The 23398-nt window shown below is 41.8% G+C and overlaps 1 protein-coding gene across 1 annotated transcript in view; it reads right to left on the bottom strand.

Annotated features, from left to right (window-relative positions):
- Positions 1-23398, bottom strand: part of SMARCAD1 (SWI/SNF-related, matrix-associated actin-dependent regulator of chromatin, subfamily a, containing DEAD/H box 1) — a 175558-nt gene that overhangs the window by 36573 nt on the left and 115587 nt on the right. Inside the window, exons 11-18 of the mRNA XM_040327899.1 lie at positions 16545-16635; positions 15454-15553; positions 14240-14299; positions 14083-14158; positions 11122-11257; positions 8032-8169; positions 2735-2830; positions 2493-2610 (exon numbers count right to left, since the gene is read on the bottom strand). Of these exons, the coding sequence (XP_040183833.1) occupies positions 2493-2610; positions 2735-2830; positions 8032-8169; positions 11122-11257; positions 14083-14158; positions 14240-14299; positions 15454-15553; positions 16545-16635 (815 nt within the window). The remainder of the gene's footprint in view (positions 1-2492; positions 2611-2734; positions 2831-8031; positions 8170-11121; positions 11258-14082; positions 14159-14239; positions 14300-15453; positions 15554-16544; positions 16636-23398) is intronic.

Below are 23398 nucleotides of genomic sequence, written 5' to 3'. Positions count from 1 at the left end.
GAAAGGAAGCTAGCAAAAATCAATACAAATTAGGTAGGTGCAGTCACCTGAAGTTTTGGTCCAGCAGCGCACCAACACCTTTGCAGCCATTGTGCTACATGCTGGGTGTTTGGTGTGCTCCTGCACCTTTATGGAGGGGTGGCTCCCCTTCAGTCCACCTGCCCTCATCTATCTTTTGTGGGGACACTCATTGTTTAGTGTTAGGACCACAGATTACAGGGTGCCTTGGCGCGGCTCTGTGGCTCACGCATGCGTTTGCAAATGCGTGCGGACAAAACCCCTGTTTTTAATGCATACTGTTAGACAGGTTAATTGGTTGTTCTGCGAGCTAGTCAGTAAGTAGGCTTGTTTTTTTCCTGGGCATGCCCCAGGTTTTGTTGTTAACAGTCACCTAAAGGACTTTTTTTTTTTTAAAGAAAGGCATATAGTGGATAAAAAACCTTGCACCAACAATGACAAAAAACTTACCTCCACTGTGCAGTTCATTTTGCACAGAGTGGCCCAGATCATCCTCTTTTGGGGTCCGAAGGCGGTTCCTCCCCGCACCAGCTAACCCCCTTTCTCCCAAGGGTGTTACCTTGCGGGCGCGCTCCCGTGTGATACACTCGGCGGCCATACCTGCCAAGTGTTTGACTCGGCCCTGCTCTCCCTGACGCGTCATTGATTTGATTGACAGCAGCGGGAACCAATGGCTGCGCTGCTATTAATCTAACCAATGAAGAGCCGACAACCCGTTTAGAAAGACGCAAGAACGAGCCCACGGATGTTCGGGGCTCAGGTAAGTAAAAAGGGGGGGCCGGAGAGTGCAAGGTGTTTTTTCACCTTAATGTATAGGATGCATTGGATAAATGGGAATATGCAGGTAGGCATCTTGGATGTCTCCGGATGCCAAGTATCCCTTTGTCTCAGAGAGGCAATAACGGACTTTGCAGATTCCGTGCAAAATATGGGAACCTGCAGGCATTTATTTAGAGATGGGACATACAGGATATGATCAGTATCATGAACAGGTTTAAAGCAAATCCTTTCAATTTGTTTTCTAGAGGTACTGGCACAACTAATCCCTGGGAGAACAGATAGTTCAGGGCATTTTGCAAATCTGACTATCCTTGAACAGATTTTGGCTAAATTTGAGAGAACAAAGCAGTGAGGGGGTAGAATTTTGAAATCCGGGAACTTTGTTACATCGTAAGTGGTATGGATGCTTTTCAATAAATGAGAGTTTGTTTTGATGCTTGTACTAAAGCGGAGTTCTACCCAAAAGTGGAACTTCTGCTTAATCCCCTCCATGCCCCCTTACATGCCACATTTGGCATGTAATTTTTTTTGGGGGTGGGGGCTTCAGGAGGAGTGGGACTTCCTGTCCCACTTCCTCCTTCCGTCCAGGGACCGCTTAGGCAATATGTCATATCGCCTACAGCGGCCCCTCCCTGTAGGCGATCGCCTGGGACACGTGACAGGTCCCAGGCGATCGTCTGACCAATCACAGTGCGCAGCGCCGCATGCGCAGTGAGTGCCCGGCTGTAAAGTCGAAAGCTGACGCGGCCGGGTGCCCACACTAAGAATGAAGACGCCGGCCGGAGAGGGGGGGGGGGGGGGGGAGGAGCGGAGCTCTGGCTGACGCGTCGCTAGACCGTGGAGCAGGTGAGTGTGTTTATTAAAAGCCACCAGCTACACATTTTGTAGCTGCTGACTTTTAATGCATAAAAAAAGCTTGGAACTCCCCTTTAAAGTAACTAAAAACAAAACTTTTGTTTTAGCTTTGGATAGAGTGGCGAGGAATTAGAACGCTTGTCCAGTTTACCATTATCATTGAAGGTAAAAAAAAAAAATGTTGAGTTGTCCCCGAAAAATTTATATCGGGGGAAATCTTCCAATGTGGGACACTAGTTGTGGTGACCTGGGAGTCCAAGAAATTTCCCTTAATTTGCAGGGATTTACTCTCACTTCCTGTTTGGCTATGGGACAGAAAGTTAAGGTAAATCTCTACAATGGGACACAGATGTGTTTTGTGTTCATGAGTTTTGCCCTGTCAAGTCCAAGGGGATGATTTCACAGAGATGCTGTTCTAGAAAGCTAGAAAATGGATTTCACCAACTTATACTAAGCTAAGGAGTACTCTCTACATATTAAGCTGAGCAGACAATTTTTTTTTTCCCTTCAGGCAGCGGGCTGAAAAACAAAAAGGAAAAAAAAAAAATTATCGGTATCCTCCATCCACACAGATGAGGTGGATGAAGAAATCTCACCCTTGGGACTTTGTATTCGGACAGCAGGGCTCTCGGCTGTCAGAATACATTGATTAGTGAAAGCAGCCGACTGATCGAGAAAAAAAAAAAAAACTTTCAATAAGCCCATTTGACAAACGTTATCTAGAATCAACTTTTGTCGTGCAGGCCCGACCCCCCCAAGTGGATTAAAACTTGGCCCGTCGCTGCTGAACCAGCCAAACTTTGATCCATCTATAGCCAGCTTTATCTGACATAGATTACCTGTGCCTTCAACGGAGCGCTTTAGTTTATTCATCAGATCATTGTACAGCTGCTGTTGCTTCTTGGACAATGGGCAAAACTTAATATGATCTTGCTTTGGAGGTAGTTGCTTGAGGACCTGGAAGAAACATACATTTGTTGATAATACTATCAGTAAGCAAAAGATGAAAGATTTCCACAACTGTTTGCAAAGTTATATGTACAGATTGGTAACATTTTACCGTATTTGTAAAAAAACATACCTCACTTTTAACTCTTCTGAGAATAAATGGCCTCATGATTCGTTTAGCATGAGCAATTCTTCCTTTTTCAAAAGTGCTTTGTTCATCAGTAGATTTCTAAAAAAAATAATCGGCATTAAAATGTAGACAAAACAATATTGTAAAGCAAAAAAAAAAAAAAAAGGAATTTTGACATAACTAAACTCTGTATCTTGGAGTACAGCACAGCACACAAATTGTAGACCATGGATTATTTGCAGCCACTTTCAAGCGATTGGACCTTGGCAAAAGCTTTGCCGAGTCTGCCCCCCAGTGTATAATCCTGACCATGCTGTAAGACTCCAATAAGATCAGCAATAAAAAGATGAAGAGGAGTGACCTGTTTGTTGTACAACATTTACAAGTACGACAAAATTCTTCATATTTATCACACGGTGCAGGACACAATTTATAGATCAAGGGGTGGCCCCAAGTAATAATCGAGGGGGGGCAACAAAACAGCCAAGCAGCAGTAACAGGCCCAAAGGAAGACAAGCAGGGTCAGTATACCCAAACAAAGTGTAAATAGTGGAAACACATTGCTGCTGAAGCAAGCAACAGAGGTTCAACAGCTTCCTAATAACTACAGTGTGAAGGAACAAGAAAAAAGGACAGCAGAGGCCCCAGAACGCCACCCAATGAGAGGAGGCACTTAAAGGGGTTGTAAAGCTAAAAAAGGTTTTCCCTAAATAGCTTCCTTTACCTTAGTGCAGTCCTCCTTCACTTACATCATCCTTTGATTTTGCTTTTAAATGTCCTTATTTCTTCTGAGAAATCCTCACTTCCTGTTCTTCTGTCTGTAACTAAACACCGTAATGCGAGGCTCTCTCCCTGGTGTGGAGAAAGCCTCTTGAGGGGGAAGGGGGCGAGCAGGAGTGTCAGGATGCCCACTAACACACAGCTTCTTTATCTGCAAAGTAGAGAGTGTCCTGACACTCCTGCTCGCCCCCCTCAAGACACCAGGGAGAAAGCCTTGCATTACGGTGTGTAGTTAGACAGAACAGGAAGTGAGGATTTCTCTGAAGAAATAAGGACATTTAACCACTTAAGGACTGCCTCCTGCACATATACGTCGGCAGAATGGCACAGCTGGGCACAGGCATGTCGCCTTCAAGAGCCCAGCCGTGGGCCTGCGGACCCGATCCCGCCGGTGTCCGCGATCGGTCACAAGAGCTTAAGAGAGGAGGTGTGTCTAAACACACCTTCCCCGTTCTTCACAGTGGCACTGTCATTGATCGTCTGTTCCCTGATATAGAGAAATACGATCAATGACGTCACACGTCCAGCCCCGCCCTCCTACAGTTAGAAACACATATGAGGTCACACTTGACCCCTACAGCGCCCCCTAGTGGTTAACTCCTAAACTGCAATTGTCATTTTCACAGTAATCAATGCATTTGTATAGCACTTTTTGCTGTGAAAATGACAATGGTCCCAAAAATGTGTCAAAATTGTCCGATGTGTCCGCCATAATGTCGCAGTCACGGAAAAAATTGCTGATCGCTGCCATTAGTAGTAAAAAAAATAATAAAAATGCCATAAAACTATCCCCCATTTTGTAAACGCTATAAATTTTGCGCAAACCAATCGTTAAACGCTTATTGTGATTTTTGCTACCAAAAATAGGTAGAATACGTATTGGCCTCAGTTAAAGCGACGCAGTGCCGAATTGCAAAAAGGGGCAAGGTCCGGGTCTTAAGTGGTTAAAAGCAAAATCGAAGGATGAGGTAAAGGAAGCTATTTAGGAAAAATATTTTTTACCTTTACAAACCCTTTAAGCAGGGATGGGGAGACCTGTTTCCAGAAGGCAGAAACACCTAAAAAAAAAAGTGGGTCAAAAAGGACCACATAGTTGGCTGGAAATGGAGAGAGGAAGCCCCAGGGAGCTTCCCTGAAAAGAACGAGAAAATATTAAAATATAATAAAAAAAAGTACTACCACTGCTGGTGGAAATAAGAGACGGGAGGAGCCGCATCTATGAGGACCCACAGGAGGGTAAAATTCTTTACTTCCAAAAGGTAAGGCTTGGCTAGGTTACAAGGGCTTGCAGGAATTCCTACATGAAACCAGGAAGAATCCAACATAAATTGCCCTGATGGTGCATCCACTGAGGAGGAGGAGGAGAAAATCTAAAAGGCTGAATAGAACCCACAGGTACAAGTTGGTACACAGTAAGCTGGATCAGGCAGATAATTTGGACAATATAATGATTTATTTTGGATCTCCAAGTGAAAATGGCGTAGCAGGAACTACCGACCAGGAAAACGTAACCTGCGTAAAAGAGGACCTTTGGGAGGGGTGGACAGTTTATAGTAGGAGGAAGAAGTAGGGAAAGGCACAACAGGCAGGGCTGAGGGCTGATACTGAGGATATGCTCAATTGCAATGTAACAATAGGGGCTAGGTCAGGAGGAGACCTGTTCTGAGGCCAAATGCTGAAAGAGATGCAGCAAGAGTACCTGGGCTTAAAGACATGTGCAGCTTCAAGAGGGTTTCTTATGTGGGAAATAAAAATCCTTTTACTCTTTCAAGAAGGGAGATAAACACCATGGGATTAGGGAAATATTGTTCTTACCTAGCAAAGAGTAGGAAAGGATAGAAACAAGAGAGCCGGGGAGGACAACAAAGGAAAATTATATCTATACCAGAAAAGAGAATGAAAGAAAAGGTTCAGACTTCTTGTTTTAAAATTGTTGGCAAGTGTCAGATGGCTATTACTTCGCCTCAGACATGGTGGGGCAATCTTTTTAACATAAGGAAGGCTTTTTGGTAGGTGGGTTTATGGGAGGAAGGTCATTCGACCACCGGTGATCTCCATATGGATACACCCCTTTTTAGTGGTCCTCACATTGCAACCCATTGTGCATCGGTAGGTCCCCCTCAGTTCCCGTGGTGAACATTCATGGGGTGAACTTTGGCTGTTGGTGCCTGGTACTTACTATGGTAGCCATTTTTGTGAGTAACTCAAATTAATCCTTGACTCTTGCACTCATCTGGGCTAAATTTCCTATTTCATTACTATTTAGATATAGTGATATTTATGTATAGCTATATGTTCTTTATAGATGGATGGAATGCGCCTGCTCCCGAGGAAGTAATGGTTCACAAAACGCGTAGAGCATACTGTGCTGCAATCCTTTTGGCATTTAAGATTCAACATCATGTACATAAAATGCTTTTGTTCTGATTGTCTTATGCATTCTTGCTGTATCACTACTGTAGAAACTGATTTAATGCAATGCTTTAAGATTCGTTAATGTGCATCTACCTTTGTTTTATGGTCAATGCATTCATACATAGGTTATGTTGGCTGCATCGATCTTTGGGCACACACTTCATTCAAAGACCCAACCCTTTTTCTTTTTGCAATTCTACAGGGATGGAGGCACATGTCTATGTGGGCCTCATTTAAAGTCCCAAACTTTTTCCATACTATGGGAGGAAGGTTTACCGGGATTGCAGTAGCAGATGGTGCCGAACAGATCCAATCCAGAAGATAAGGGAAATCCATTCCAGAGGTAATTGTGATCCTGGATAAAAGGGTCTGAAACTGCTATGGTCAGTAGTTATCTTGATGTATTTATTACGACCATTACCAAAGAGAAGTTTGCCATCAAAGGGCATGCCTTAAAAGGCATCTTTTGCATGTCAGATTGTTTCCCAGACTTTGAGCCATAAAATGTTGTGCATGTATGCATAAAGACGTTCAGGTGGTCTGACAGATCATATTGACCAAGGAATCTACAAGACAGTAGGGCCAAGGGCACAAGCTGCATCTTGGAAGAAAGTTAATGATCATCTATAGTAGGAGAGAGAGAGAGAGTACAGCATGCGTTTCTCCAACTCATTTAGCCATAGCTTTGCTAATAGCCAAGGAGCCTATGGGTGGCTGTAGGATATGGCCTGTCAACCAGGAGGTACTCAGAAGTAAGTAGTCTGTTGCCAATGTTTAGCTGTTCTGTTGCCCACTCGTTGATTTTTGCTTGGGGACATCCCTTGGTGTATGAATGGAGTCCTGCACTATACAATAAAGACAAGAGGAATTTTGACATATCTGTAAATTCCGTATATCTTGAAATATAGGACAGTAGCCTCTTTCCTTTCTTTTTATCTCTTCATTGCTTCCCAACAAAACTGGAGTCTCAGAGCATATGAATACACTGGGGTGGACCCAGTCTTACCTTGTGCATGTAGACAGTCCCACCCAGGGATCCAGGCTTTGACCATCATTTTGAGCATACCCTCGAGTGGGCTCTCCAGGGTCTGGGTGCCAAAATAGTGGACCATAGCCCTGCACCTGTACCTTAACTACAGAGAAAACATGTTTATGGGTATACGATTTACCCAAAAATCCCATGTTTTTCCGCACAGTTAGAAGGGAGAGTTAGAATTTGCTGCTGTTGAAAAGGTACCGTTATAATCAAGCTAAATCATATATTATGCTATATGTTATAAGATCATAATTTATTGTGAAATTACTGGTTTGAAGTTAAAACTTCAGTAATTTGTCTGTTAAGCCACCTGCTTGAGTACAGTTTTTGAAAATATAGTAAATTACCCTAAATAAAATACATAATTTGTATATAACTTAGACCCCGTTCACACTGAAAGCGCTTTTCCAACATTTTAGCGCCCAAAAAAGCATCTGTAAAGCGCCACTCAAGCCTTCCCAGTGTGAAAGCCTGATTGCTTCCACACTGGGGTGGTGCGTTTGCAGGACTAAAAAAAAAAAAAAGTTGTGCAAGCAGCTTCTTTAGGGCGATGCGAGAGAGTTGAACACCACTCCTAAACTGCCCCAGCCATTGAAATCAATTTGCAGCAGGGCTTTTAACCCCTTGTTAAGCCCTTCCAGTGCAATAAAAACACTGTGAAAGAAGTTAGGAGCCAACCGGATTTCTTGCAGCATTTTTAAAGGGATATAAAAAAATATATATATTAGGAAAAATGTGCACTTATTGCAGAGATGTACTGAATAGGTTTTTTTTTTTATCCCTCCGAAACACAATAAAATGTACTGCTTGCTGACTTTACATTACAGAATGTATTACATAATTACCACCTATATACACAGGTTTCAGTCACATGCGGTCCTGTATGTTAGTGCAGCAGGTCCTCCCCAAAAATTATTCTGCTTTAAACAAATAAATAAAAAAATGTCTTTTACGGTCAGTGTACACAAGCGTACAACTTTCAACTGGGATTTAGACAAATGTTTCAAATCAAGAGCTGTAAGGCTCCAAAACGAGTCTTATAACATTGAAGTGGCTAATCTGACTTTACCGCTTTGGACGAGAACATTCTTTTGAGTTCACTGGTGCTGCTGCTGAACATGTGAGGCATGACGAAATTCAGGAGTGACATCAGCTCTAGTAGGTTATTCTGCACTGGAGTTCCAGTCAGTAGGAGGCGATGCTTGGCCTGTAAGTACAAAGTGAATAAAGTAACGTTGGCAGTGCTTAATACCTAGAATCACCAAAGAGCTTCTCAAACGATGCAAAGCCTCAGCTTTATGTAAACAGTAAAGAGAGACATGAAGTGTATGGTTAAGAGTACAGAAATTTCCTTAAATGATAATGAGGCATAACTGTTGTGACATAGAAGTATTTAACATCATCCAAGTGTCCACCAAAAAAGGAGTCAAAAAATAAAACTGACAAATGAAGATCATAATAAATACATAATGAAAATCCACAAGCCCCAGAATTAAAGGAGTTGTAAAGGAAAAAATGTTTTTTGCGTAAAATGAATGTCTGCAAGGTAGACAGAATAGTGTAATGATTCTGTTAAAAAACGGGTAAATACCTATTAAATTCCTTCATCTATATCACCTCCGGCATTCTAGTTTCTGTTCTCTCATTCACTTCCTGGTTTGCGGCGCTCGTTCATGTAAGAACTACATTTCCCAGTATGCATTGCGCACGCCCAGTAATTCACACCGCCTTGAAGTCTCTAACACGTAGAGAGCGTCCTGCCACACAGATGTAGTTCCCAGGAGGGGGCGAGCACGTAACTGACCACCGCAGTAAAGCCTCCCATCACGGTGGTCAGTAAAATCAGACAAGCAGGAAGTGAACAGAACAGAGAAGAAATAGAGCAACTTCTGAGCAAAAACGAACAATGAGGAAGTGAAAAGAGGAATGTCTGCAGGTAAAGGATGCTGAATATGAAAAATAATTTTTTCCTTTACAACCCCTTTAAGTTCAACTGGGAAGTCTGCAATCCCGGCAATGAGCAACGAAAAGAGCAACTCAAGCAGCTGCGTGTGCTATATCTGTACTTTAGTGGAGATTTTGAGACCAAATTAGGTAGATTCACAAAGAGTTAGGCCGGCTTATCAGTAGATAAGCAGACCTAACTCTGAATCTACGCCGGCGTTTGTTTAAGCGTATGCTCAGAGATACGATTAAACAAAGCTAAGATAGGCCGGCTTGCGCCGTTCTATCTTGGCTTGCAATGTTTCTGATGGCCGCTAGATGGCGCTTCCATTGCGGCCGGCGTAGATTATGTAAATGAGGGGATACGCCGATTCACGAACGTACGCCAGGCCTACGCAGTCGAATTACGTTGTTTCTGTAAGGCCTTAGGCGGCCTAAAGTTATTCCACCTATGAGGTGGAATAACAATGTTAAAGTATGGCCGCCGTTCCCGCCGCCAGGTTCGAAATTTTTGTGTCGTTTGCGTAAGTCGTCCGCGAATCGGGAGTTACGTCGTTTACGTACGCGTCAAAATCAATAGGCCCGTACGGCGTACTTAGCCGCAATGCGCACTGGGAAATGTAGTCGCCCGGCGCATGCGCAGTGTCAAAAAACGTGAGGTCAAGCCTCATTTCCATACAACACGCCCCCATCCAAGCAATTTGAATTAGGTGCCATTACGCCCGCTCGTTTTAGGCTACGCCGCCGTAGATTAGCAGGTAAGTAGATTGTGAATCACTACTAGCCTAACTAATTTACGGCGGTGTAACCATAAACAGGCTAGGCTAGGCCGCCCTAAAGTTAGGCCAATGTGTGTGAATCTACCTATATATGTTTAGTTCAAATGTATCTTATTAAAGCTCAACAACGTGAACACACAAAAAAAACAGGATCAAACGCTGTTCTCTTCCCGAAACTCCAGCATGGATACGGATTATACAGATACAGCACACATTTAGTTCATAGTCTGAGCTCACAAAGAGCTGAGCAACATTTAGCATTACTGAACTTGGAACCGTGTTCAATGCCAAGGTCAAATTTTAGGAAACAGCTTGCAAGTATTTCCAGGCAAGGCAGCGATCTTGATACTGTATGCATTAAAGAACAGCACCTGATCTGGTCAAATGAAACCTGGCTAAAGTGTGGCTATTTTAACACTTAGGCCTCATGCACACTGGACATTAATTTCAGTGGCCAAAATAAATTATTATTCCGGCCAATGAAATCAATTAACGCCCAAGTTCTTGGCGTCTGTAAAAGCACCTAAATGTGCCTTAACGCATTTCACACTTTTACAAGCATCAGGCAGTTTTTCTGTCAAAACGCTGCTGCCAGGAGGAAAGGCTTTTAGGAGAGTTTTCAAAAACGTGCTGTGTGCATGAGGCCTTACCTTGGAATTCATAAAGTCTGGCACAGGTAGATTTTGTCAAAGTTTGTCTCATGCATTCTAAAAATGAAGAATATGCCAAATTCATATACATGTCTAGAATTTGTACTCAAATCAGTCTGAGACAGTTTTTCTCTCTGCAATACAAAAGAGTTGGTTTTAATTAGCTCCACTTTTACATTTGGCGCATTTAACGGCGACACAATGTAGAAATGGTGCATCTTAGAAAAGACTTCCCAGGTTCCAAACAACCATTGGAAATGATACTATTTGTACTAAAATAAAAAATTTCCAACATATGTTTGCAAAATGTGACAATGAATTAAAGTGTTTATCCACCAATGCCAGAAGTCTACCAAGCAAAACAGGCGAGTTGGAAGCTCTAGTGCACAAGAAGAACTATGATCTAATAGGTATTACAGAATCTTGTCTTCATTCTTCTGATGACTGGGCTATTAATATTCCTGGCTAGGCTCTCTTTCAGAAAGACAGGCACAGCAGCTTTAATGAACTCCCCCCTACAATACACAGTCAATTGTTGAACTGAAAAATTTTACAAATCCAAACAATGGTCAACCATGTATAATACGCAACTACTGGTTACATAAGCAGTAAAACAAAAAATCTCTGTACATTATGCTTGAAGGGTTAAACTTACATTTATACTTGTATTCTTAGCACTTGAACCATTTTTTTTTTTTCCACTTGGATTTCATCTGATTTTTTGGATTCACTATGTATTGTAATTGAGCAAGCACACCATTTCATTTATATTACTATTAAACTTACATTTAAAGTCATAAGGTGCTGATAGCGAATGGCACTCATGTTCTTCAGCATGTGTCCTTCATCAAACACTGCAAAATCTAGCTTTAATCGTCGGAACAAACTGCGATCCTCAGAGTTGCTAATTGCACAGTTGTATCTGCCATGTGTATGAAAGAAATAATCAGTAGTATAAAATCTCAGTTTTACATTGTGAAACCCATACATTTTTCTTGCAATATAAACAAATTACTACTGGTTTTCTGCCAACATTTACAGACTGAAGCGAAAGACAGTTTTGTTTTTAGTTTTCTTATTGTGATTATGCATAGCTTTTCATTATGGTGGGTATGCAATTCCCAATGATCCCACAAGATGTCAGTCTGCTTTTACAATAACTAAACTTTAAAACACTTTACCTCCAGCAACTTAAAACCAAACTTCTATTTCTCAGGTATGGGAGATGTGTAAAGTATGACTGTATAACATTTTGTGCATTTCTGATCTATCGTTTTAGGGCTGATAAGGTTTTATAGTTGTAACACATTTGGTTATAAGCATGTTTGCAAAAATCATTTGGCTGCACTATCACTTTTTTTATGCAATATCGCAACTTGGTAAAGGCCAGACTCAATGCTTCCCATTCATTTAAGAGATTTTTTTTAATCTTTTACAATTTTGCTGCACACACACACACACACACACACACACACACACACACGTGCACAGTGTAGCACTAAGGAGTTTCGATCTAAATCGGAACTGGTGCAGCAAGAAAAAAAAGTGTGCTTTCTTAGTTTTTTGCACTTCACTTGCATGATAGAGAGAGAAATATCTCAAATGGGTTCAATCTGTGGTCTCTGTAGGACCAACCACACCATGGAGTGTACCACTGGAACAATGTGGGACACCCCTTTAAAAAAAAAAAAAAAAAAAAAGATAACACAATTCTGACCAAATAATGGGAAGCCTGCAGTGTCTGGAAGGGTGCCACCAAGGCAGAAACCTGACCTTCTATTATTCTTAGGGCTAAGAACTAGTCCAGTCATGACTGAAGGAAAGGATTTGGCGTGGGAACACATTGGATGCCTTCAGCTGCCCCTGTGCTCTTGCTCAGTGTCCAATGTGTCCCTGTACATTTAATAAGTGGGATCCCTCCAGGCAAACATGCCCTTAAATTTATCCACTGCTATACATTTATGTATGCCACTGCCAGAGTCTGTTAGATTGGACCCTGCCTGGCAGACCCCAGAGCAGGAGGGTTCAGTGTTGGAGGGCATGCTAATTGCTCTGAGTTTCAGGACATTTATTGGCAGCCAAGCTTCATTTGAAGACCATCTCCCTTGGGCTGACAGAGTCCAGGATTGCCCCTTAGGAGTTTAGGATTGCCCCTTAGCCTGACAGGCTGGCATCTGTCATCAGGGCTTTCCCCACCTAGGGGGGAGGAAAGGATTTCACCAGCTCTAGCAATGTGTGTTTAGTTTGTTATGACACCAAAGTAATCCTGGTCAACTGAAATAGGACCATATACAGTGTAAACAATTTGAAGGAGTTTGGCAATGTTAGCCCATCTGATTTCTGTGATATCACACTTTTTAGCATACTTTTTTTAAGAATCAATAGGGCATTGGTGTAATGTCCTTTTACATGCCCACCCAATATAGGAAACAAAGTCCCCCTGATATAGACAAGTCTCTTGAAGGAGAGCAATGTTCATGCATATGCTTTTCTTAGGTAACTGATGACTTTCATTTGTTAGGCAAGCGTAGTCCTTTGACATGCCAAGTCACTATTTTTCATGAAAGGTCATATGTATGTCAAGGCTCAAGATATATGAGAAAAGTTTATGGTGGGGGTAAGGATGGGTGTACAGGGCCAGGCAGAGCTTCCTCTCCCCAAATCCTGATCTAGTAGGTCCCATAGTAGTGTTGAGTGAGTGTCAAAAGCTATATGGTAAAACAAGGGGAAACTGAGCATATACAATTGCACAACAACTATTCACTTAAAGTCCCATTGTATACTATTTTCTGATGTGGCTGGAAGAGTGATGCATTAGTGAAAATGGAATGATACATGAAATGTAGCCTGTTGTAGATGCAAAATAAATGAGCCATGTTCTATAGAGCCTGGGCCAGGCAGTATCTTGTGGGGTGGTGTTACGCTTATTCATCCTGGTTGAGCGTGCACAGTCTTTAGTTTTGTTGGTGTGCTTCTGCTTCTTAATAGCTGGATAAATGGAAATCCAATGACTGCTGGTCTGTTTTGTGCACACCAGATCTAGGTGAACAGTTGGCTATTATTTGAGGTATTGGCATAACGTTAAGCTCTTATCACAAATTAACCATAAAAAGCAGGAGAACACCTTGCGTAAAGCATACCCAGACAGGCTAAGAGCAAGTGTTCAGACACACAGCTGTTTACCACATTAGTATAATGCTTTATATTTTTATAAAAAGGTTTTATGAAAAATCTGAGACGTACATTGTAATCTTATAGGAATGTAAAAATGCAGTATAATGTATGTCAATTGAAATGCAATGGATGCCGAATAGGCATATTTATGTATGAAATAAGAAAATAAATAAAAATAAATTGGATTTTAAAAAAAAAGGTTAAGACTTATCAAAGATCTTACTGGCAAACAAAACAGAATGCCTCCTACCTGCCCAAATACCCAAACTTTGTATGCGCCTGCCGCATAGCCTGAATGATTAATATATTAAAACCCCCTGTGCTTTAAGTACTAGCACTCTGGGTTTTCACTCTGTCAGAAACTCAATTGAGCAACTGGCCTAAATCCAGTGGTGATCGGCGGATGAATACGGTCTAAAACCTTGAGGTGCTTGATAACCAGGTAAACTTAGCATTGTGTCATACAGGAAAATGGGTGGACAGGGTCCTACAGAACTGGAAGAAGTGGGGTTCTTTCGGTAGAGAAATGCTAAGTATAACAAACATGTGTATCTATCCTCCAAGAATACTCACGTTGTGACAATTACATTCAATTCTATCACTTTATTAAGTATGTCATAGCGTAAGTGCTTTCGATCTTCCTGAGAACCTGAAAAGAGAGAAGTATATTTGTGCTTGAAAGACATCTACATGTTTAAATGCATAAAGGAAAAACATACTGTGTTCTTACCATAGTATAGTAAGATATTCATGTCTGGACACCACTGATTAAATTCTCGTATCCAGTTATCTGTGGAATCAATATTTTAAAAAGCATAATTAAAAGACATCTGCTATATTATTCAAGCTGAATAAACATTATGAACATTCAGAAGTCATGTTTTCATTAAAATTTACTAAAGCTGGCCATAAATAGGTTGTTCAGCAAGTGAAGAGACAAATTCCTCCATCCACACAAGCAAGGTGGATGGAAGAATCCCCCAGCTGAGGCATTGTATTCTGACAGCAGGACTCCTTCACTGTCAAAACACACTAATAAGCATCTGCTGATTAACAAACTTTTTTAAATTCCCATTCAAACAGAAGTCGATCCAAAGATGGACTTACGTCCATCAACGACCGCTACATATAAAGTATATGCAAAAAAGAAAAAAAAAAAAAAAAAGAATATCCATGCAATTATAAAATTCCCATTTGGGAACCCTTACTGAAAATTTTCACTTACCGTATATATGGTTTTTACCTATGAACTTCTGCATATATCTTGATTGAATTTACGTATGAATTTAGAGCTGCACTGTTTTTTATATACAATTACTTTATGTCAGGTGTTTGGACATTGTGCATAGCTGCTTTTTATTTCAAAAATCACATCTACTATTTTTCACCATTTGCAGAGAAATATCCGTATGTGATCCGATTCCTCCACCATAAGGACTCTTACCAGAATGATTCGACTCTATTACAGAGTCGTAAACACCCAGTGTAATGTTTGTACAAAACAGCCAGTATCATCCAAAACACAGGAATCAAAGATTCGGCAGATTCAATGGCAGCTCGGTAAGTAAGGATGTATTCCCATTATGGACATGCAATAAAGCATCTACATATCCGTATAAAACACTTTAATTAGGAAAATGTGTTAAAAATACTTGGTGTCACTAACTTAACAGGCATGTCAAATCAATCCAAACTAACAAAAAAAATGGAAGAAAAACAGCTTGTGTACACAGCAGGACAGGCGTGGCAACGGCACAACTGATGTCATCGAAGGCATGCAAGGACTACTACACATGGATTGAAATTCAGTTGATCCCTGCTGAACCCAGGCAAAATGTAATCCATCCATGGCCAGCTTTAGCCTACCAGAAAGTCTTCTTGTTTCACATATAGCCCCCAGTGAAGACTTCTACGGGTATATTATAATTCATATAAACCACTAACCTAAAGTTGAAGCAGGTACTACCACAAGGTGCGGGCCCTTATTTCCCAACATGTGAAGATGCGCAAGGAATGCAATAGCTTGAACAGTTTTGCCCAAACCCTGTGAAAAAACACAAAAATAAAAATTTTCATTATGCTCAATGTTTTCCATAGAAGCAAAAAACTTTTCCAACACACACTAACTCCTTTGCGTCTGTGCTATAGCCGAACGACGGCTACAGCGCGGACCTACTTTGCTGGGACGGCATCACATGACCCCCGTCTCTTTGCATAAGGCAGCGTTCTCTGTGATCAGGGTCAATGAGACTCGGCTGATCACAGATCAGAGTAAGGGTTCGATCCCGGCCCCTTAACACGCGATCAGCCATCAGCCAATAACAGCTGATCACGTGATGTAAACACAAGATCAGCAATTGTTTTTTATTCCTCCTCACAAAAGGGTGAGGAGAAAAAAAAAAAAGGCGGTCACCAGCTTCTGTGAATGGGACATCGGCCCCAAAGAGGAACAGCCACATCATCAGTGCCTCCTGCCAGTGCCCACCAGTACATATCAGTGCCACCTAGCAGTGTCACCTACCAGTACTGCCCACCAGTGCCCCCCAGTCATCCATCAGTGTCACCTACCAGTGCAGCCTCATTAGCATACATCAACAAAGGAGAAAAATTGCGCAATTGTCATTCAAAGTGTGACAGCGCTGAAAGCTGGTCTAGGCAGGAAGGGGGTTTAAGTGCACAGGAAGCAAGTGGTTAATCCTACTAGTATCTCACTGTATATATAGCGATTTGCATAGGCAATGAGCAGAGCTTCGCTCTTAGCCAGAAAATGACCCCAAGAACAGAGCCAAAGCTAAACTTGTAGCTGAAATGCTACAATGTGTGGAATCAAACGGTGAATATTTATGTAACCAATAATGTCTGGTGTTTAACTACTGAGTCAAAAGGGGTTTCCAAAGGGGTGAATACTTAAGCAAGACACATTTGATTTTTTTCTGGGTTACATTTGCCAAAAGCAAAGTCCTTCCTTTTTTTTTGCATGTTTTAAATGGCAATTCAGGAAGTATAGTAAAAGATGCAAGTACAGAACAACTCACCATCTCATCTGCCAAAATTCCATTGACATTATGTTTGTGAAGCAAAGCTAGCCAATTCAAACCGATCTTCTGGTAAGGCTTGAGCTCTAGACTTTAAAAATAAAAGCACTGTCAACAAACACTTGTGATGGCAGGAACTAGAGGGTCTTATTAAGACAAAAGTGGATTAAATCAGAAAAAGTAGTAATGTATGCCAACAATATAAGGCTAAAAATAATAAAAGTAGAAGTAGATTTAAAAGAGTACATTAATTTGTTTTGACATTATAATCTGCTTGTTAGCGGTGTCATTTTTCTCACATCATTTGCAACCAACATAACCAAAAGGATCACAGCAAGTAGCTTACTAGCTAAGTAGTAATTTAACAAAACCCATGTAGTGCAAGGGCCTGCTTGGTTGTATACAAATTGGAACTCTTAAAACGCTTTACCAACCAGCATCCGAACGGAAGTGAATCACCAGGCCTTCAGAAAAAAAAACTCAAAACCCATCTATTCTGAAGTCAACGTATAGAGGAAAATGGATACCAAGCGCCCTGAGGCGATTCAGTTCGCATGTTGCTGCGCTATATAAGTTTTTCATTCATTCATTCAAAAGGTTTGACCTCATATAAGGTTTTGGTAAATCTAAAAAAAGGAAGAAAAAAAAATCTACAGAAAATTGTAGTGTGTATCCAGCTTTAGTCCCCTATTGGGACAGACAAAGTCTTGTTAAGACAAGCAAATACTGGATTTACAGGAGGATGCAGTCCATTATGTTAGGACCAGTCACATTCTTATCCATGTATGGCCAGCTTAAGAGTCGCAATAGAGTCCACAATCTGTGGTTATACTAAACACTTTTATATTTCAATATTTTTTCATTAGTATTTTCAGTAAAATGAACAGGGATTACATTTGTTACATCAAGTCAGATGTCGCGACTGGAGCAAGTTAAACCAGAAATGAGGAAAGTCAATTCCATTGAGATGTAACCAACCTCATAAAATGTAGATTAAACAGAGTAACATATGCAAAATATGCAAACATTGATTGCAGATTGGGGGGGGGGGGGGTGACACCAGCTAGATAAGCAGTTATGCTGTATAATAGAAGGGAGGATTAGAGGAGAGGAGATATGGAGATGAATTTGTGGCATAGGGAGAGCTTCAGGAACATTTTGGGTGTGTGAATCAAGATGCCCGTTGGTACAGAAACTTTTCCCACACAAGTTTTTTCTAGCAACTAGTCTCTCCATCGCATACTGAAGGTTCAAATCTGCAATTGTACTGGAGATGGATAGGGGCTCTGTCGTTTTCCAGAGTTTGGTGATATTTAAATTTTACCACAAGTAGTAGGTGTATTACCACCACCCGTGATCTGGGGGAAATTTCTCTATCCCAAGATATAGCAATGCTAGCGAAGGGTTAGGGACTGTTGCAGACTGCGATATTGTGGAGATCAGAGCAAAGATTTTTTTAGTATGAACTTATGAAAACCACAGGATGAGTGCCAAGGTACCAGTACTTCCACAGGATCTCCTTTTGATGTTGCCTGGGTGAATTTCTTCCAGGCTGTCAGGGAAGATGTAATTGGTGGGGAAGTAGTCATTGTGTTGGGGAAAACCTGCAGAAGGATGTCACGCAGGTTGTTACGTAGGTAGGATGACGATTCCATGATAGACCAGGTTTTATTTGGAGTTGGATGCCACCAGTAGTAGAGCTGGTCTAGGATAGAAGCACAATAGTAGGTTTGTATGTGAGAGATACTCCTTGTTTATGGTGCCTAGTTAAGATGTGGTGGGCACATCTAGGTGGTTTAGTGTCCCAGACATATCATGAAATTTGCTTTTGTATTGAGGTAAAGAAAAAAATGGGGTATAGGGATCATTACTGTGCAAAATAAGTAGAGGAGTTGAGAAGGATCAGCATCTTAAAAAGGAGGCAATCTTTCCTATTTTAGATAGGCCAGTTGTGCGCATTTGACTTAGCAGTTGGGGGAGAATTTTTTGGAAGGCATGGTAGTTAAAAGGGTTGTAAAGGTTTTTTATTCTCTAAATGGGTTCCTTTAAGCTAGTGCATTGGTTCACTAACCTTTTCCCTTCTAAATGTTTTTTTTTCCCTTTGTTTTCTTTGTCTGAATTTCTCACTTCCTGTTCCTCCTCAGTAAGCTGTTCTGGCGGACTAACCCCCAGCCAGAACAGCTCGGCTGATGGGGGCAAGCTTACTGAGGAGAAACAGGAAGTGAGGAATTCCGACAAAGAAAAAAAAAAATTTAGAAGGGAAATCGAAGGAATAAAGGTGAACCAACATGGCACTAGCTTAAAAAGGAACCCATTTAGAACATAAAAAAACAAACCTTTACAACCCCTTGAAGGTCAGAGGTGTTGCAGTGAGGGGGTACATTTTAACCCTAGGTATGCGATAGTTTGACTCGTCCAAGTATAAGGAAGAGACCCTTCCAGGAGGGACTTTTGCCTATTTGTGAGATTTAGTGGAAGGACCAGGGATTTAGAGCAATTGAGTTTATAAAAATGAGGCCAAGCTAAATTGGTAGAGTAAGTCTTGGATCGCTGGCTGGGTTAGTGATGAGAAGCATGACAATCGGCAGAGAGACTTATTTTATGCTGCATGTCGTTGTGCACAATGCCTTAGATGCACTTATCCACCCTAATCCTTGCTGCTAGGGGTTCCATTAGTAGAGCAAAAATAAGGGGAGAGTAGGCATCCTTGGTACCATTGGAGATCCCAAAAGGTTTAGACGGGGTTCCATCAGTCAACACTCTGGCTGGTGGGGTTTGAGTATAGTGAGAGTATTACAGATTGAAACCATCCTCCGAATTCAGCTTTCAGGAATCCCCAGTGCACCCTGTTGAACGCCTGCTCTGTGTCCAGTGAACTAGAGGGTCTTATTAAGACAAAAGTGGATTAAATCAGAAAAAGTAGTAATTTCGTTCGTGACTTGATGAATTAAATTGACGACTCTCCTAGTTGCATCCTGGGCTTGTCTGTCTGGAATAAAGCCAACCTGGTCTGGGTACACTAAGGACGGGAGACATTTCAGCAATCTAGATGCAATGACTAGTTAATATATTTTTACACCCGTGTTAAAGAACGATATGGGCCTATAATTGTAGCGGTAGGATCTTTCTCTGGTTTAGGAATGGTAGTGATAATCGATCGTAGCATGTCAATGGGCAGAAAACCAAAAGGTGGCAGCAGAATTGAAGCGTTCCGTGAGGTGGGGGGGTGACTAGGTTGGCAAATTTTGTTGTAAAATTCATTGGTGTAGCCATCTTCTCCAGGTGATTTTTGGAGAGCGAGAGTTTTGATGGCTTTAAGAATTTCATCATCTGAGAATGCTTGGGAGATGTCAGCCGATTGGATAGGAGGTAATAGTTGGGAGGTCAATTGAGGATAGGAAGTTTTGTATACTTGGGTTTGTTGGTTGAGGAGTAGCTTTGTCGCTAGCGAGAATGTAGAGAGGAATAGTGAATCGCTAAAAGCATTAGCTAGGTCCTGTGGATTAGTCTGTTTGGTGGGTGGTAATATTTTACACCTAGCGCATTGAGCTTTGATCAGGTTGGGCTAATAGGGCTCCAGCCTTATTACCCAAGGCATAGTATTTGGCTTTAGTCAATTTAAGGTTGTTTTCAAAGTGGTAAAGTAAAAGTGAGCTGCGTTTTTGGCTCCGGTTAAGAAGCTTGGAAGCTAGTTTGTGGGAAGGAGCCTGTTTTGGTTTTCTAAATTGGCAATCTGAGAAGGGACATCTGGTTCTTAGCGTTACTGTGGAGTTTAAGATCCCACAAGTGTAGGCTTAATATGCCCACCAAAGTACAAACCTATCGGTATCTGGTTGGTCATTTATTTCAAATTAGGAGTGATGCTCAATGGTGAGTTTTTGAAGACAGGTGCGTGGTCTGACCATGTGATGGATCTGATCTCGGAATGAGTCACATGCTGAAGGGCGATTTTGTCAAGAAAGAAAGAAAGAATTTAATACGGGAGGGGGGGGGGGGATCTTGTTAAATTTCCGTGTTGGCACCCCCCAGGAGTCAAAGAGAGCATTCTTTGTAGAAAAGGATTTAGGGCAGGTCAATGGCGTCTAGCTGTGGTTGTAGTGTCTATAGCTGGGTCTCTAATTATGTTGAAGTCAAGGATTATTCTACCTTTTTGGATGTGCTTTATCTTTTTGCACAGTGGTTTACAGAAATGTAGTTGTTGCTTGTTTGGACCATATATGTTAAACAATGTGTAAGTGACTTGGTTAATGTCGCATATGAAGATATGGTAGTGGCCTTGAGGGTCTGTAATGAAATGGTGAAGATTTGCAAGGAGTCTAGCAGTAGTGATTCCATTTTTTTTTTTAGGTCCGATGCTAGGAAGATCTGGTTGCAGTTTTTCCAAGAACTTCCAAGGGAGTTTTAACAATTGCAAAGTGGATTTCTTGCACTAAGAGGACATCAGCTTTTTGGCTGTTGGCTTCTCTGACTAGTGCGGATCTTTTCTGTGGAGAGTTTAAAGGGTCACTAAAGGTTTTTTTTTTTAGCTAAATAGCTTCCTTTACCTTACTGCAGTCCTGGTTTCATGTCCTCATTGTTCGTTTTTGCTCTGTTGCTGTAATCCTTCTCTGTTCTGAAAACTTCCTGGTTGTCTGTTTCCTGATGAAAAAAGTCATGGGAGCTTTCTCTCTGTGGTCACTAATCAAGGTGGTGTAATTACTGTGTGTCTAAAACCCCTCAACACCAATCAGTTTCGTTTTACAAACCATCACTGCCCTGTATTGGCTCTGTGTCTCTGCACATCACATAAGCAGGAAACAGCATGCAAAAATGAAACTGTAGGTACATTATGATTGATTTTGATCTATTTTTAAAAGGAATCAGTTAACTATTATGTCTATACCCTGTAAAGTCATTTTCAGCAAAAAAAAATGTTTCCTTTACAACTCCTTTAAGCCCCTGGAATTTACTGAGACTATGTTGAAGGTCATTTTGAGGAAGGAGAGACAGGGGAGATTGTCGTCTCCATGTAGGAGCAGTAGTTATGTGTAGGTTGCGGCTTGTTAGCTTATCTCTATATAAGGTGTGCTATGTGGTTCATCACTTGTCGAATGCAATAGAGATCAGGAAGCGGTTCAGTGGTAATAGGTTAGCTGGTGCTGGGTTTAGATGGGAAAACTTTTATAAAAAATAAAAAAAAAGGAGCTCTGGACCAAAGGAGATATGGGTTTTAATGTGCAGAAACTACTGCAAACAGGGGGAAGCAGTCCACTGTCTATTAGGTGGGTCAGGAAGCACTAATAAGGCAGGTGGGTTCTGCATAATAGTGCTGCAGGTTCCCAGCCTTTTGGTGGGGTGAGTGCAGAGAAGGTTTTTCTAGGTTTCTTCAGGCATCTCGATAAGCCCATCCAGTTTCCATGAGGGATGGAAGTTGGTCAGAAGGGTCCGGAGCTTCTTCTGAAATTATGCGCCAGGTCCTCAGAAGTTTAAGTCCTGCAGGGAGTGTCCTCACTGCACAAGTTTTGTTTTGGTGTGTAATAAGCAGTTTGGTGGGGGAATCCCCATTTATAGGGCATTTTATGATTTTGAAGAGCTTTGGTTATAGTCGCTAGCTGTCTGCTATTTTTCATGGTTAGCCTTGGATAAATCGGCATAAAGAGTGACCGTAGTAAAAGGATCAGGTAGTCTCGCTGTACACTTTGCTGCATACATGACCCTCTAACTGAAAAAGTGGATAAGGGCCGGTACTCTAGGTGTGAAAGCTGGGAAGTAAGGAGGTTTGGGAAGCCTGTGTGCCCTGTCGATTTCCATGTAACGATTTGTTAAATCAGGCAGCAATGTGTGCATAAGGGACTGTAGGTATTGTACTAGTTCTGGTTGTTGGATCGATTCTGGGGCTTTACGTAACTTGATGCCGTTTCACCTGGAGCAATTCTCCAGGTCTGCGAGTTTAAGATTAATTAGTTGGAGTTTATCTTCATGATCTGCAAATCCATCAACCAGCTCATTATGTGCAGAGAATAGATCTCCCATTTTAGTTTCTATAAATGTAATGCTTTGGTCATGCTGAGCAACAGCTCTAAATAGTGATGAGACTGTAGTAGATAGGTCAGTGTATAACATCTGCCTCAGTGAGAGCAGCATGATTTTAATTGAATTTTCAGACAGGGGCTGATCTCTGAGGCAGGAAATGCATCAAGCACTGAGGATTGCCGAGGGAGAGAGAACAGACAGGGGGCTCTGACAGGCTGTCTCTGCTCAGGGCCTGGATTTGGCAGGGCTGGAGGTGGTGGGTGAGTTGAGGAGAACACACTCACCAGTCAGTTCAGGAGAGCACGGGGATCCCTGTGGATGTATGAAGCTCTGACTGGAGGGAGCTGAGGAGAGCCACGCTGACATTCCACAGCCGCCACCATCTTGGCCACTTGCCTAGCCTGACAGGGTAAAGAAGCAGTGAGCTTTTTCGGAGGCTTACGGTCTTTCCTCTGTTTGAACATGGTGGTCCCGGGCTGCTGGGGTGTTTGGGCTACTCGGCGGGCAGGCAATGCCTTCTCTGGAGCCACTGTGGTGTTGCTGAGGCCGTGTTTACTGCAGAGCTGTGGATCCAAGCAGCCATCTGCTCGAGCCGTCAAGCCACACTCCCCTATACACCTATTTTTTGCAATTTATTGCGATGCATACAATTGTTGTTTTGATAATCCAACATAAGAATATGGCTGGCCATCTCTCACAATTTCCTGGATTCTTTTAATGCTTTACAGCTTCCTCCATGTGGTTTACTTTCAAAGTCTAAAGACTACATATCCCATGGTACCTTGCTGCCTAAAAGATGCGATTAGTGTACAGACTGTACCTGCTGAAACTTTTTCTCTCCC

Source organism: Rana temporaria, chromosome 1, assembly GCF_905171775.1.
Source record: "Rana temporaria chromosome 1, aRanTem1.1, whole genome shotgun sequence".
NCBI classification, from domain to species: Eukaryota; Metazoa; Chordata; class Amphibia; order Anura; family Ranidae; genus Rana; species Rana temporaria.
Note: the sequence above shows the minus strand (reverse complement) of the source record. Positions and strands in the feature narration are given on the sequence as shown.